This window comes from Cydia pomonella, chromosome 5 (assembly GCF_033807575.1).
Source record: "Cydia pomonella isolate Wapato2018A chromosome 5, ilCydPomo1, whole genome shotgun sequence".
In the NCBI taxonomy this organism is placed as follows: domain Eukaryota; kingdom Metazoa; phylum Arthropoda; class Insecta; order Lepidoptera; family Tortricidae; genus Cydia; species Cydia pomonella.
In genome coordinates this window covers 12729248-12745058 of record NC_084707.1, presented here as the reverse complement: position 1 = coordinate 12745058, position 15811 = coordinate 12729248, and the positions used below count along the sequence as shown (strand labels likewise).

The following is a 15811-nucleotide window of genomic DNA, read 5'->3' as shown; positions in this document are numbered from 1 at the left end:
ATGTTGGTTAAATTGCAAACTGAAATTGGAAAGGTATTTTGTTAATTTAATAAAAGTTACCAAGATAGAGGTCTAATTATATTTTTCCTGTAAAATATATAGTAATATTAATATTATGTAAAAATTTCATTATTTTTCGTCGGTAAACTTCGGAGATAAGGGGGGGAACGGTATTTTTTTTCACATTTTCTTTCATAAATCCATTTTTTTCTCTATGAAAAAAATAAATAAAAAAATGTTTTGGAATGTACAATTTCAGCTCTTTCAAATGATACCCCACTTGACCTAGTTACTAGGCTTTGAAATTTCGCCCCCTCTTTATATTGGGCATTTTCCATTTTTAATAAAAAATAAATTTAAAAAATATACTTTTAATGTGTCTAGGTTAGTGTTTTTCATGACTATTCCAAATTTCAAATCGATAGCTTAAGTGGTTCTCGAAATATTTAGCGATGTGTAGACAGGCAGACGGACGGACGGACAGAGTCGCACCATAAGGGTTCCTTTTGTACCTTTTTGGGACGGAACCCTAAAAAGAGATTCAGATCAGTTTGGAATTTAATTGCCCGTGTGGACGGGGGTTTTAAAAGTGAACTACGGGTGAAGATTGGATCAAATCAAATTCAAGTTCTGGCAACATTTTTATAATTGCCATATTTTTTATTTGCTTTGCCTGTCACTGGCACTTTTTGTGTTCTACTCCTGCTTGCATTATTGCTTTTGGAATTAATGTTAAAATTTAGCATATTAATTGTGATTATTGTGAATTTAGGTGCGAAGAATGGGGGAGAAGTCCACGCCACTTCTGGCGGTATTGCAACTGCTGAGAAAATATAACCTTAAGGTATTAACTTTACAAAAATACGTGCTTGTTTTGATTGCGGTATGCGTTTTTGTGCTTCTAATTTTAATGTACTGTTTTACAGGGTACTGAAGAAATACTTAGGAAAGAAGCAAGTTTGGGAGATGCCGAAATCGAAAACTTGGATTTACCTGAAGTAGAACTTGCTAACATTTTGACTTCACATCATACAGAGAGTGATCCATACAGCTATGAATTCGCCTACGATAGCTTGAAAAAGTTTGTCGAAACTTCTTTAGATGTTTACAAGGTAAGGTCTTAGTGCACTCGTAACATGTTTAAAAGATATGTATGCACATATATTTATATTGGTAAGTATATAATATTGCCAATGCTTATTATATCCCCTAAGAACGCCTAAGTAGGACTCCTAAGAGACAATATTGAATGATTATATCTTATTAGATTTACCATTGATACCTGATTGTAATTACACTAATTACAAATTTATTTTATCCACGGTGATCACCGAAATTCATTAATTTCTGATCACAGATTTCAAACCACCCCTAGCCACCTTTTAATTTTTTTGTCTATTATAACTAGGCATCAGAGTTTTAACCACATGGTAAGACATTAGCAAGCTGTAGACTCCACATTATCAATAAAATTCAACTCATACTCATTCATCTAATTTATTACTGATCCTATACTGATACTGATTTATAAACAATCCTATAATTTTGTTTTTGAATATGTAAATGTTACAAATAATAATGATTACCATATTTGTTGTTTTGATTATATTACGAAATTATATTAAAAAAAGCTATATTTATATTATAGGAGGTAAAAATAACCTGAATGTACAAAAAATGGTAAGAATAATTACCATCTTTTGTACCTTTATTTGTAATGTTTATGTCCTGAAAGATAAAATTAAAGGATCATTTACAAACTTGTTAACATTTTTATCCTTAATAATTAAATCATAATCACTAATTTTATGAGTAGCATTTCTGGTATTATAATAAGTTAACAACCTATAAATGTTTACATGGATTCTATACTTAACCTATTAGCGCCCACACCAACTTTTGGGAATCTCTAATTTTTCTGACACTTTCTCAAGTTACACTTACAAATTGAACCCAAGTGCATACAATAGGTATTAATTAATGGGTTAATTTTCTCTACTTATAATGATAATAATAAAATTCTTTATTGTGCACTACTAAAGAAAAGCTCATATTACAAACAAAGACAGGACTTAAATTAATAGGTAACAACAGGCGGACTTATCGCTATAAAGCGATCTCTTCCAGACAACCTTCAGATAGTGTACCGGTGGCAAGAAATAGGCTATTGGGCAGTGCAAAACAACAATAAAACCACATTATGTGGTTTTTTTTAAATCTTGTATACCCTGATGTACATTGCATTACAGCATGAGCTCTCAACACTTCTGTACCCAGTGTTTGTGCACATGTACATGGTGCTCATATTGTATGACCATAATGAACATGCCAAGAACTTCATGGAAAAGTTTGGCCCAGAACAGGAAGATTACTATCAAGAAGATTTGAAAAAAATATCTATTGTTAAAAGCAAGGAACAGATAAAGGGCAATGAACTGGCAGAGATCTACAGGTAATGTTCACTTCAGCATTTGAAATATCATCAACTAAAACAGTTGTGGTAGTAACAGACCCACTTTATTTTGTATGTCATCAATCATAGCCAAAAGACATCCAGTGTTAGACATACCACCTCCATGAACTCTTTTATGCAGCCTTAATCCAATGGTTCTGTTATGTACTAAATCATTGGTCCTCCGTGTTGGGGTCTTTATTATGTAAATTTCTTGTGTTCAAATAATAAATCCAATTTCTAATACTAAGAGTGCTCTATACGATTTTGATGATTGTTTTTTAGGTTGGTAAATTTTGACTTTACAAACAATATTTTATTTTAGCACCAACAAATTTGTAGTGCAAATGTCAAGAGATGCATCATCGCAACTCAAGCGTTATCTGCATGAACAAAAGAGTTCTACAGTCATCATAAACATCATCAATAACCACATCCACATTGACATCCATGATGGCCCGGGCCGGACTCTGGCACAGGTCCGGAGTAGTATTGGGAGCATACTTGGAGAAGCACCGAGAAGTGGTTTGACTTTTATTTTTTACAAGCCTCAGAACCCCATTAATACTCCTATACTGAACCTCCATTCCGCCCTCCAATCTCATCTATCAAAATTCATATTTGAGACTAACTGGTGTGATTAAAACCAGTTAAGTAAACTGTTTAACCGCGTCACATATTGAATATAATCTTATGTCATATGGGTATATCTGATTTGTTATAATTGCAGAGAATCGCACAAAAGTCTACTATGGACTATTGAAGGAGCCAGATATACAACTGTTTCCCGTACCCACTGAAGATGAAGAAGAAACGGAGGAAACTCCAGATAAGCCAAAGAAGAAAAAAGCTAAAAAAGACAACATTTTCATGAAGAAACCGAAATCTGATCCTAATGCACCTCCGAATGACAGAATCCCTCTGCCAGAGTTGTAAGTTGGATATTAAATATGGTATATTTCTCTTTGATACAGAGGTTATCCATTTTAATTGACAAAAGCTTGTTAAGTTAACAAATAATTATTGAAATAAGCACTTTTCTAATTAGATTATAGTCAGATTGTCCAAAATAAATAAATATTGGATAATTTTACACAAATTATCCTAGTTCCACAGTAAGCTTAAAAAAGCTCGTATTGTGGGTACTAGATGACAATATATATTTCTAAACATCCATAACTCGGGAACAAATATCCATGATAAACACACAAATGCCAGGGACCTCTAGGCTTGTAGGGCGGTTGCTAACTTTCTGTCCTATGAGAATTTGGAGCATAATTCTTAAACAGACTTTTACCTTTTTTCACAGAAAAGAAGCAGATAAAATTGAAAAAGGAAAAGCTCTTAGAGAGGCAGCGAAACGCGTGCAATTGGGACCAGAGAGTCTTCCCTCCATCTGCTTCTATACTCTGCTCAACAGCGGCCACACGGCTATCTGTGCAGATATCTGTGACGATTCTACTCTGTTGGCTGTTGGATTTAACAACTCTACAATTAAAGTTAGTATTTCTATACAATTAGGATAATGAAATTCTGAGAACATTGAACATTTAATTACATTAAAGAGCATCATATTACCGAAGTATGAACTAGAATATCCAATTATTACTTTGTTTAACAGGTATGGACTTTGACACCTGTAAGATTACGTGGAATGAAATCTGCTGAAAAATTGCAAGACATTGATAGAGAAGCAGGTACAGTGCTAATTCCTGTGGTGGTCATTTGATTTTCTACTGTTATTGTATAATAAATAATAATAAAGTACTATTAGAAATTTCGTCGGCATAGTAATAGTTAATCACATTCCAATACAATTACAATCTTACAACCCTCACATCACCTCCTTAGAAGATACTGATGAAATTTGGAATAGAGAAAAATCTATGTATTTATTCCAAGTTATATATGAACTGTCTATGTTATTTAATTACCTATATGTAAAAAAGTTGTAAACTTCCAATATGTCCATCAATCTGAGGCCTGTGCTCACGGCCTCGGTGAAACTGGGGACCGTCTGAGACCCGTCGCATTTTGCCCGCTTTTATTATTTATTATATTAGTAAAATATTTTTTTTTTTTCAACAGGAGATGTTCTTGTACGAATGATGGAGGAAAGAGATAGAGATGCTTGTCGTACGCTATTCGGACATTCAGGACCAGTCTACAAAGTTTCATTTGACCCATTTAAGAATTTGCTATTATCCTGCTCAGAAGATGCAACAGGTACCTTTTTTCATAGATTACAAACATAATTCTTCATATACTACTAACCGTACAGTAGGTATGTCACTTCTAGATATTTTCATGCAAAATATACTTACAATTTTGTTTCTTCATCATCTTGTTTAAACTTTTAGCATTATTGTTCTACCAGTTGGTCAATTGCAACCAAAAGTTGATTACACACGGTTGATTACAATAAGAAACGTGTTTTTTTTTTAAATGACGTATCTCCTATTTTAAGAACAAAACTTCCGTGAGACTCCGACATGAAATCATCATTCACGCTCATCAGGTACGCTATAATATATACAACGCACTGATAAAATCCCGAATAAACTATCTTATCGAAATTTGGGGCAGTGCCTGCAAAACTAGTCTTAAAGAAATCCAAATTGTCCAAAATAAAATAATAATAAAACTCTTTCATCTAGATCGCCTAACACCTACAACAACAGTCTACTCTAAAACTAAGCTAATGAGCATTAACCAACTCTATTTTTACAACACCATTATACTAATAAGAAACATACACCACAAAAAAATACACAGTCAAATCTCGTTTAAAACAAAAAAAGAAAGTGGACAAAGAATTCTCCGAAGTGCAAATAATTTATGCCTAACTTTATCGCGAACTAAAAACTTTGGTACTAAAAGTATAACATGTCAAGGTGCACGTATGTACAATGAACTTCCGAAGAATATTAAAGACGCGCCAAGCTTTTCAATATTTAAAAATAAATTAAAATCCCATATACTCTCTGAAATCCCGGTTATCTAAATGCGGCCCTGGCAAACACGACGTCTTATCGCGAGCTTATAGTCACCGGCCGGTCGCCCAGTGCCATTGCGAATAACATTTTAATATTTTGTATAGTTCTACCTACCATAATGTATAAAAAAATATATATACTATCTAAGTACATAAAAAAATAGGAAAACATGTTAATGTGATTTTTATTGTCTGTTAGTTGATGGGGTTAATATACTTAACTAACTATCACTCAATAGGTACTTTTAATTTAAGTTCTTAGTTAACTTTGTTTTATTTTATTGCTTTTCCTGCTGCAACTATATACCTAAGCTATGTACGCTCACGAATCGTCATAACTATTTATTGTGTCTAATATTGTAAACAACCTACTCATTAAGTGAAATGTAAATTTCTTTTGAGTAAATAAATGTCTTTAACCAGAAATATATTAAAACGGTTCACACATAATTTTAAGTCGAAAATCGCTCGACATGTTTCCTTACCGACTTACCAAAGATTGTCATCAGGAGCTCGCGTTGGCGGACCGGCGCAGACAAAAATAAATGAGTGACCCGTTTTAATATATTGAATATCTCCGGCCGTCCTCAAATATTTTTTATGAAGTCATTAGTCAAATTACAATATCAATAGGTACTTATATTACTTATACAGTAGCGGAAAAAAACTATCATATTGTGATTTTTCCGTAAAATATTTCAAATTAGATGAAACCAAGAACTGAATTTGTTGATAACTAATCAAAAAAGGTTATATTGATTTATTCTCAACCAATTATACGCTAACAGGCCGGTACATATTTCGAAATTCATTTTTCTGAAATTTAGCGTCCGTCACTAATAGTATTTAAGTCGATAAAAAACGGAATATCGTGCTAATTCATAATCATATTTGTAAGAAATATCAGTTCCGTCATGGGGAGACCTCGTGGAAATAAAAACTTAACAGTAGCTATACAAGAAGCAATTATAAATGGCTATAGTAATGGCTTCACACAATCGACGCTGGCTAAGCAATTTCAAGTTCATCAGTCTACTATATCGAAGGTTTTGAAACGGGAAAAGCTCACGGAGGTGTCAAAAGGCCCAACAGACCTGGTCGCCCGCGCTGCACATCAAGTTTGGTAGACCAGTAGCAAGACAAAATCCACGTCTGACGGCGAGCGACATTACGTGGGAAATATCGTGTGGAAATTCAGTTTCTGTGTCCGTACGTACTGTAAGAAATCGCCTGATGGATGGTGGACTTCGTGCTCGTCGTCCTGCAAAGAAACCACTGATTTCCAAGAAAAATCGAGCAGCTAGAATAAAATATGCGAAAGAACATCTTTCTTGGACTGCGGAAACGTGGGAAAAGGTAATCTGGAGCGATGAATCCAAGTTTTTACTGTTCGGAACAGATGGAATTACCTACGTACGACGTCCCGACAATGCTCGCTATGACCCCAAGTATCAGCTCCCTGCAGTCAAACACGGCGGCGGCTCCCTTATGGTGTGGGGCTGTTTCAATGCAAGGGGAGTTGGTCCTTTACATCGATTAAACGGCATTATGATGAAGGAAGTTTATGAAGAAATATTACAAGATGTGTTTCTTCCCTGGGCACGCCAAAATTTCGGCAGAGCGTTTATGTTTCAGCAAGATAATGACCTGAAACATTCGTCTAATCTTTTTAAACAATGGTTCAAAAAACGTAGAGTGAGGGTTTTGGAATGGCCCAGCCCAAGTCTGGACTTGAATCCTATAGAAAACCTATGGAAGGAGCTAGGTCGTCGTGTGAGTGGAAGAAATGTCAACGAAAGATTTGAACAATTAAAGGAAGCGTGGGAACGCATTCCAAGTTCTTTCCTCGCGAAGTTGATTGCATCACTGCCCCGAAGATGCCAAGCTGTTCTTGATGCAAAGGGGTTCAGTACCAAGTACTAATCTAATATTTTGATTTTCAGTGCAGAATCTGTAATTTTTGTTGCTTTCTTTATTAATAAACCACTTTTACCTATATTTCGAGTATTCGTTATTTTATGCACTTTTTAATAAACTCGTACAAAACGAGTTTCTTATATGGTGTCATAATACAAATGTAGTATATGATTTTACTTTCCATCTAAACGACTTTCACATGATAATCGTTTAGGAAGCCTTAGTCGTTCTCATAAAAAAAAATACTTAAAAAAAAACACAAATATGATTGATTATTTTCCGCTACTGTATATTCTTTTTAATGTTTTTTTTTTAGTGAGACTATGGTCCCTACAATGTTGGACATGTCTAGTGGCATACAGAGGCCACGTGTGGCCGGTGTGGGACGTGCGGTGGTCCCCGCACGGGCACTACTTCGCGTCGTGCGGCCACGACCGCACGGCTCGGCTCTGGGCCACGGACCATCATCAGCCTTTAAGGATCTTCTCTGGTCATCTCACAGACGTTGATGTAAGGATTTTTTTACTAAGGGCCTTGGCCCTTGTTACACATTGATTAGTGTTTAGTGTGGTTCATACATTTGCTACTAAACGACATAAATCAATGTGTAAACAGGCCCTAAGCTAGTGTTAGTAGGAACTCGAGACTTTTGAGTCTGAATTTAAAGAACTCTACTCGTTATTACGAGACTCGGCGCTTAAATAACTTCCGAGTCTTTCAAGTCCCGAAGAGAGTCCTTTATTGAGTCTTTTTTAAGAGCTACTCTAAAGGACTCGATCCTCCGCATAAAGACTCCGGCAACCTACAAAAGACTCGGGTCTCTAAATAGTTGAAAATTCCAGAACTCGAGTTTAGACTTGAGTCTGAAAAACTGAGTCGATTTTTAAAGCAGAGTACGCAAACGACTCGAGTCTTAACCAACAATCCCTAACAGCATGTTACAATCATTGGTAGCCTTACGGTATGGCTTGCAACTTCGAAACCACAGGTCTTAGAATTTGGTAATCTTCTTTTCGGTAAGTGAAGGGAAACATAGTAAGGAAACCGTACTAATCCCAACACCTCCCCTATAATTTAGGATTTCCCTTACGTGAGTCGTGTAAAAAGGCGGGACAACGCTAGGTGCTACACTACATACTGTAAAAGGCCTGATAAAAAAATGGCAACCATATAAACAGGCACATTGGAAAATGATGGTTGCTCGAATCAAGTTTCAACATTTTTTACTTTCAGTGCGTGCAATTCCATCCAAACTCAAATTACATAGCCACAGGCTCCAGCGACCGAACAGTTCGCGTGTGGGACTGTTTGACAGGAACTCAAGTGAGAATCATGACGGGACATAAGGTTAGTATGGCCGCCTGTAACACCTTGCCCGGCCTTGTACCTCTTCCTATCTCGCTTTTTTGCTATCTGTACGAGTGCGAGCCCTTGACGTTTAGTAGTTATAGGATTGCATAAACAGTATGCTAAACTGTTTATGCAAAAAGACCGCGCCTTCACCCGTTTCAGTTACTTTTACCGTGTAGAAATACATGCGAGTAACTGGTGTAACGAGATTTAGTATGGTGACTACCATACCAATAGTGCCTGTTATATAGTTAACATTGTGGGAAAGGGACAACATAATAGTATTGATATTGTTTTATTATGTTGTCCCTGTCGTACTGTTAACTATATAACTTTTTATAATAGCTGTGTGGGACCACCATTACTTAATAGAGCTCATGCATTGTGTGCAAGGTCAACAATAGTGACATAAGCCTCATTCGCATGAGCGCTTTTACAACGCATTTTAAAAAAGCGTTTGAAAGACACAAATGGATACCTGTGTAATTCACACGATGGCGGTGGCGCTTTTTTATCATGCGTTGTTGCAATTTCGACTTTGAGCATTGGCCGTTAAATCGAATTTAGCGTACGTAACTTCAAACGACAGGTTTTAACGCAAAGCTTTTTAAGCTCCGTGCGAATGAGGCCTAACAATGATGTTGCACCCGGTAGCGGCCCGCCTTAAGGAGCGCTTGTGCAGTGCACTCCCATAAATAATCATAATGAAATTATAATACCTAATCAATGTAATAAATACTACTTATTCATAATTAATGTTTATATCGTAAACTAGTCAATAATAGTTAAATAAGTAATTATTATCTTACTCGCCTACTGCTATAATTTCATACGTAACGCGCGAAGCGGAGCGGTTTGGATTGCGCTCCTATGAAAAAAGATTTAGTACATTGAATTAATAGGAAATTCCATAAGAGCGAAAGAGAAGTTTCGCCACAGTTCCGCACGTGAAACAGAAGATATTCTATAGGGCCCTCCACACTCGTGCGCGAATCGAGGCGCGAAGCCGCGAACGCGAGTGTGGAGGGCCCTCGCGTCGATTTCGCAAATTGTTCACGCCTTCGCGCCTTATTCCCCGTTTTTTGTCGGTATTTGGCCCGCGTCAAAGGAGACGCGAAGCGCGAACTTGCAAGACTCCACACTCGCGATCGCTTCGCGCCGCGATTCGCTCACGAGTCGGTTAATCTGTAAACTGTCATAACCTTCTATGGCGGCTACTTGGTTATTGGGTGCGAACTTGATCAACCGAAAATCAATTTGATAGTTCCCAGTTTGAATCAGTGCCTTGCCGCAAACTAAATCCGATCAACTGACGCTTCGGCGCCATCTTGCCGCGAACCAAACTGCGAAATCGCCGTGAAGTTGTGCGAGTGTGGAGTCTAGGTCAACGTCGCGGTATGTTCGCTCTGCGAAGTCGCGCCGCGATTCACGCGCATATTCTGGAGGGGGCTTATGAAGAAAGACGTAAAATTGGAGTGGCGTTCCGCGACCTAGCTCGTTTGACCTTGCGCCCCGCGCCCTTTCGACGTATGAGCGCTCACTCCGCGCGGCTTGTTAACATTTGCTTGCAAACAACTTTTACCTAGTATTTTTTGAAATACGCGCGGGAATGCAATTTTCACTGTTTTCATTCCAAATAATTAGACAAGAATTCAAAAAGTGTGTCCACATAATTTGTTTGTGGTAAAGGGTTTAAAAATGAATGAATATAACCAGGGCCGGATTTAGGGGAGGGCAACGCGGCAACCGGGGCTACTGCCCCGGGGCCTCCACAAAAGAGGGGCCCCCACAATAGAAAATTCGGAAAATTTACCATTTTATTTGGAAAAAATTTGGGGGCCTCCACTCCTTTATTGCCCGAGGCCGCCAGACCTCTAAATCCGGCATTGAATATGACGTGACATTCATAAAAGTATGTGAAAAAACTTTGCATAATTGACTCGAGTTAGATACAAAAGGACGACCTTCAATTTTCGTAAAAATGTTTGGACTGAAACTGGTGTGTTAACAATTTAGCACTTATTTCCACAAAAAAAACCTTCACATATTCATTCAAAGTGAGAGTCAGAATGGCGGGTGTATCTAAATAAAATAAAATTAAAACCATACCATATTTTTGTACTTAATTTGTACTATTTAGTACCTCCTTTAAAAAAAAGTTGTACCTCACGGTACTTAAAGTTATCACCAAAAAACACTTTATTACGCTATATACCCGTGGTTATTGATAAATTCTATAAAAGCCAAATTTTTGTACCTTCAATTATAATATGAGCCATTTTATTGGTGGTATCCAAGTTTTACTCATTTATATTTTGCTTGCTATTACAATTTTGCAGGCGTTATAATTTTTCAAGTTATCGATCTCATTTTTAAGAAAAAACGCTAAGGTACCATTATTTTTATTAAGCCAGGATTTAGTACCTTTAATGTTTAATTTGTTAAGTTCAAATAACTCAGAAAATCATGTCTTAAAAAATGCTAGGCGCCAGTTCAAAGAAACCTTCCTAAGAAAAATCATTTTTAAGACATGATTTTCTAAGTTATTTGATAACGCCTGCGAAATCGTAATAGCAAGCAAAATATAAAATGAGTAAAACTTGGAAACCACAAATAAAATGGCTCATCTTATAATTGAATATGAAGGTACAAAAATTTGGCTTTTATAGAATTTATCAATAACCACGGGAACAAAGTGTAATAAAGTACACCCGCCATTCTGATTGTCAGGATGGCGGGTGTACTGTTTTTTGATGATAACTTTGTGTACCGTGAGGTACAATTTTTTTTTAACGGAGGCCCTAAATAGTACAAATTAGGTACAAAAATATGGTATGGTTTTCATTTAATTTTATTTAGGTACACCCGCCATTCTGACTCTCACCATTCAAGATATTCGTAAAGCATTATATTCCATTGCACATAGGTACTTACTTTACCCAAAATCTATAAGAGAGTTCAATAACCGGGTGGACGAAAACCGATATCTACTTACATATGTATTTTGCGACGGTTAATGATTGAGTAGTTTTTGTTTTTCTTTAATGTACCTAAGTGAACACCCGTAATTTTTACTCACCGGCCGCCGTTGGTTGCACCTATATTTGTAGTGCGCAGTATTGACGCTGCAGTTCTCGACGTGCGGGCGCTGGCTGGCGTCGGGCGGCGGCGCCGGCGCGGCGGGCGAGCTGCTGGTGTGGGACGTGGCCACGGGCGCGCCCGCCGCCGCGCTGCCGCCCGCGCACGCCGCGCCCCTACACGCGCTCGCCTTCAGTCGCGACGGGACTATTCTAGCCTCAGGCAAGTTTTCCATATAAGTAATAGGTATTAGCTACTTACACTGAAGCGATGTCTCTTAGCTACGTGCGAAACGAGCGTCACGAGAACCTAGCCGCCGCCACCATACAATAGGCCATGGCGAGGTCCACACAGACCGAACATTCGCCCGAGGCTATTTTCTCGCTCACAAAACGGCTAGTGTAGAAGTGCCTCGGGCGCACGAGTCAGGTGCTCGCGCACAAAATGGCCAGTGTAGATGTGCCTCGCGCACCCCAGGCTCGTCTACACTGGCCGTTTTGTGCGCGATCAAATTGCCTCGGGCTAATGCTCAGTCTGTGTGGACCCGCCTAATCGATACGATAAATTGACACTGAATTAACATAAAAATTTGCATTATAATTGAAGGTGAAAATGAGAGCATAACTGTAACGATTGCATGGAAGCGGCTTTATGGCGACAGGTTCGTATGGTTCTTAAATTTTTGAAATAAAAAGTCACAAGACTTTCGGTGCCAGGTTTCCAATACAAAATGACACACATACATGATCTTGGCAGTAAATGTGTTAAAGCTCTAACATTCATTTTATGTTTCTAGGGTCTTTAGACTGCACAATCAAACTTTGGGATGTGGCCGCTATAACTGACGAAGTGCCGGTAGAAGATGCACCTAATAACCCAGTGGAGAAAAAGGAAGATACATTTTTGTTGCGTTCCTTTGCTACGAAAAATTCACCAATAACAAGTTTGCATTTTACAAGGCGTAATCTTTTGCTGGCTGTAGGCACGTATGAGGGAAGTACATAGCAATAACATCTGTTAAAATTAATTATTTTTAATTATATATTATAATAAAAGCACACCTTTTTACAATAAAAAACCTTTTTTCTATGTAAAGTAAAATCATAAAATTTGAAGTAGGTAGGACCGTTCTGATGTTATAAACTGTATCATCAAGTTTAAGATGGACTCATTACTTCTAGCAACTTGGGCTTTCATGGCCTGCTTAAAATCTTCCTTTACTCCCTTATCTGCACCCCTAGTTCCAATCCTTCTCTGTCCTAGATGCTGTTGTGAATTTGGTAAAATATCTAATGCTACACTGTTATTCTGATCATTCCACATAAAACTCAGCTCCTCCAGTATGTCTATATGTATAATATATGCTGAGAATAAATGATAGTGAAATACACCCTTTCGTTTTATAATATCCAAAATGTTCATAAAAATGGCTTCTTCCTGGGGCCATCCAAATTGCATCAATACTAACATGTGGCCATAGGTTAAATCTGAACTGTTTCCTGTGCTGAGCAGAATTCTTATAAGCAAGGTACAGAAGTAATGCATAATGGCTACTTTAGTAAGTGGCAAAAAGTGTAGATGTCTGTGAGTGCCACCAACAATGAGCTCTGTCTCCAAGGCACCCTCAACTGATGGCAGCTGTGGCAGGGCTGCCAGTATGCTTTCCACACATGCTGCATACTTTTTATGGAAGAAGTTAAAAGATACTCTCATTATGTTAGCAGCAAGATTGTTCCCTTGAACTGTCTGAACTGTTTCATCATATCTTCCTTGAAAAAGTGCCAATTCTTCAGAAAATCCATCTGACCAAGGTTTTACTTGCAACTGATTAGCTAGCTTCATAAATTCCCGGGAAATCACCTCATTACTGTGCAGCAGCTCCCAACAATTAGCTGCAGCTTGGAACTGATGTGATGAAACTCCAGTAACTTCTATTTCAGATTTCCTTCGCTTCAATGGTGTTATGTCTGGATCTGCAAGAGCTTCTATAAGAATATGATTTCCTTTTTGTGACTTTTGTTCATAAAGTGATCTCAAGAAGAAAGTGGTTCCACAATACAGCAATTGACGACAATCATCACAATTTCTTAATGTTAGTAGCTTTTGAAAATAGGCTTCTTTATTTAAGCTATTATTGTAATTTATCAGATAAGGATCCCAGCCAAGTTGCCTTCCAAGTAAATCTAATACACCATAGAGTCTTAGCCAGGGGTCTGATATATCATGTTCTGTTTCATCATAGACATAAGAGTTGTAAAAATCAATAGCTTTGATCAGTAACCGCTGTAACAATCTGGGCGATTCTAAAGAGCTTAGAAGGGGCAGAGTTTCCACAACCAGCAGCCTGGCATACCTATTGTCACTGAAGAATTTGTCTGCATTGATTAATGTTTTTACCAGACTGTCAACTCCAAGTTGGGGAAACTTTTTCAATAATAAAACCAACAGCCGACAGTGCTCCATGGTGTCATCACTGTTCTCTACACTAGTCTTTAATATTGTTAGTTGTATATCGGGACATATTTTATCAAACATTTGACTCAAAAAACTAGATTCTGCCGTTTTAAGAGCGTTAGCGATGGCTGATATTTCTGTTAAAAGTTCTGGGAGATTTTGACGTGACAACATCAAAGAAGTGAAACACTCTGCTGCTTCCTGTAAGTTACCAGATTGTTTTTCCATCAGATAAGCCTCAAACTGTATTTTGAAATTTGTGGGAAATAGTGTTTTTGCTGTAAGCATCCATGCTTTTGCCGAATGTATGTTATGCTTCTGAGCTTCTTTGGCTTTTGTAATAATATAATCTTCATCACTTGAAGCAGCTTCAATTCCAGGCATGGTTGCATGCAGTTTTTGCATGAAAATTCTGGTTCCCAATTATATTTTTTCTATTTAATTAGTAAACTACAAATACAAATGATACGTTCATTCGGCTTCACAGTTCACTCAACTCAAAACCTCAAATGACAGTGACAGATGTCACCATTTATTTCGGCGAGAGTCCACACTACATTCTGCCAAGCATTGCCATTTTTAAATTTATCAAAATGTTTTTAGACTGTAATGTTACACTCGCCAGAAGTGTATCAAAGAATATTAAGAATACAATGGGGTCCACGCAGAGATGGTAGGATCAACTAAATATGCTATACGCATGCGGCCGTAAAGGACAGAACATAAGCATTGCGCCAAATTAAAAACATGTTTTAACATTCCTGACAACATACCAAAAACAACCTACGTAATTTGGTCGGGTTATTTGTTGCCCACCATAATGAATGGCTCCAGACACGATGGCCCAGCGTAGGCCAGTCTAAGGGAAACACTATGCGGTGAAATGAAATAGCAATATCACTTGCTCCCTCTAACGAATCGGCCATCGTGTAGAGGAGCCCTAAGCCATACTAGCATTTACGGTCAGGAATAAAAAAAAATAAACTGACAAGGACAAACAATCATAGCGCTTTCTCTGCCACTCCTACTGAAAGTTCCATAAGAGCATCTCATCGATCATCTTCCGACTTTACCATTTCATCTCTATACTTATTGTAATTCTATGGGTCGGCGCCGAGCGCCAATTAAAGTGTAACATGGCCTTTACTAAATCATAGATCACCAACTCTTCTATTGCATAGAGATATAAAATGGAGCACACTTTTTTTGTTATAGTAAATTAAACCTTATCACGGAAGTAGAAAGGTGTTCTTACCAGACTAGAGAAAACGGTCCACTTGAGATAGCAAAAGTGGGGCGCGGTGTCTCAGTCGCACATGTTGCCAATGTTAAAAACATACATTGTGGTAGTATTTATATCAATATACTACTGAAATTAAATACTTTCTTGTACTATTTTAGTGCTATATACAGAGTGCGGTTCTCAAATCTTTTAAGTAATTTATAAATAATTATAATGTTAATGTTATTAACTGATTAAACCAAGGATGTGATAACAAAGAAAAAAAAGAAAGTTTTAATATGGCAGACATTGTAGAAACTTGGAATATTAATTGGTATTCCCA

General features: G+C 37.4%; 2 protein-coding genes across 3 annotated transcripts; one reads left to right on the top strand and one right to left on the bottom strand.

Moving 5' to 3' along the window:
* The first annotated feature begins 668 nt into the window (after nucleotides 1-668).
* On the top strand, nucleotides 669-12870 carry LOC133517747 (transcription initiation factor TFIID subunit 5-like). 2 transcript variants are annotated; one of them, XM_061851138.1, is made up of 13 exons: nucleotides 670-844; nucleotides 927-1112; nucleotides 2250-2452; nucleotides 2778-2977; nucleotides 3183-3384; nucleotides 3762-3951; nucleotides 4074-4149; nucleotides 4541-4678; nucleotides 7681-7874; nucleotides 8598-8711; nucleotides 11825-12014; nucleotides 12399-12453; nucleotides 12589-12682. In XM_061851138.1, the coding sequence occupies exons 1-13, from the start codon at nucleotides 782-784 to the stop codon at nucleotides 12635-12637; spliced, it is 1860 nt and encodes a 619-aa protein (XP_061707122.1). In that variant the 5' UTR covers nucleotides 670-781; the 3' UTR covers nucleotides 12638-12682. The 2 variants fall into 2 exon arrangements, with proteins under 2 accessions (XP_061707121.1, XP_061707122.1); XM_061851137.1 differs by lacking the exon at nucleotides 12399-12453 and having other exon boundaries at nucleotides 669-844; nucleotides 12589-12870.
* On the bottom strand, nucleotides 12806-14769 carry LOC133517748 (integrator complex subunit 10-like). Its single transcript, XM_061851139.1, has one exon. The coding sequence runs from the start codon at nucleotides 14649-14651 to the stop codon at nucleotides 12894-12896; it is 1758 nt and encodes a 585-aa protein (XP_061707123.1). The 5' UTR covers nucleotides 14652-14769; the 3' UTR covers nucleotides 12806-12893.
* Between the last annotated feature and the right edge of the window lie 1042 nt (nucleotides 14770-15811).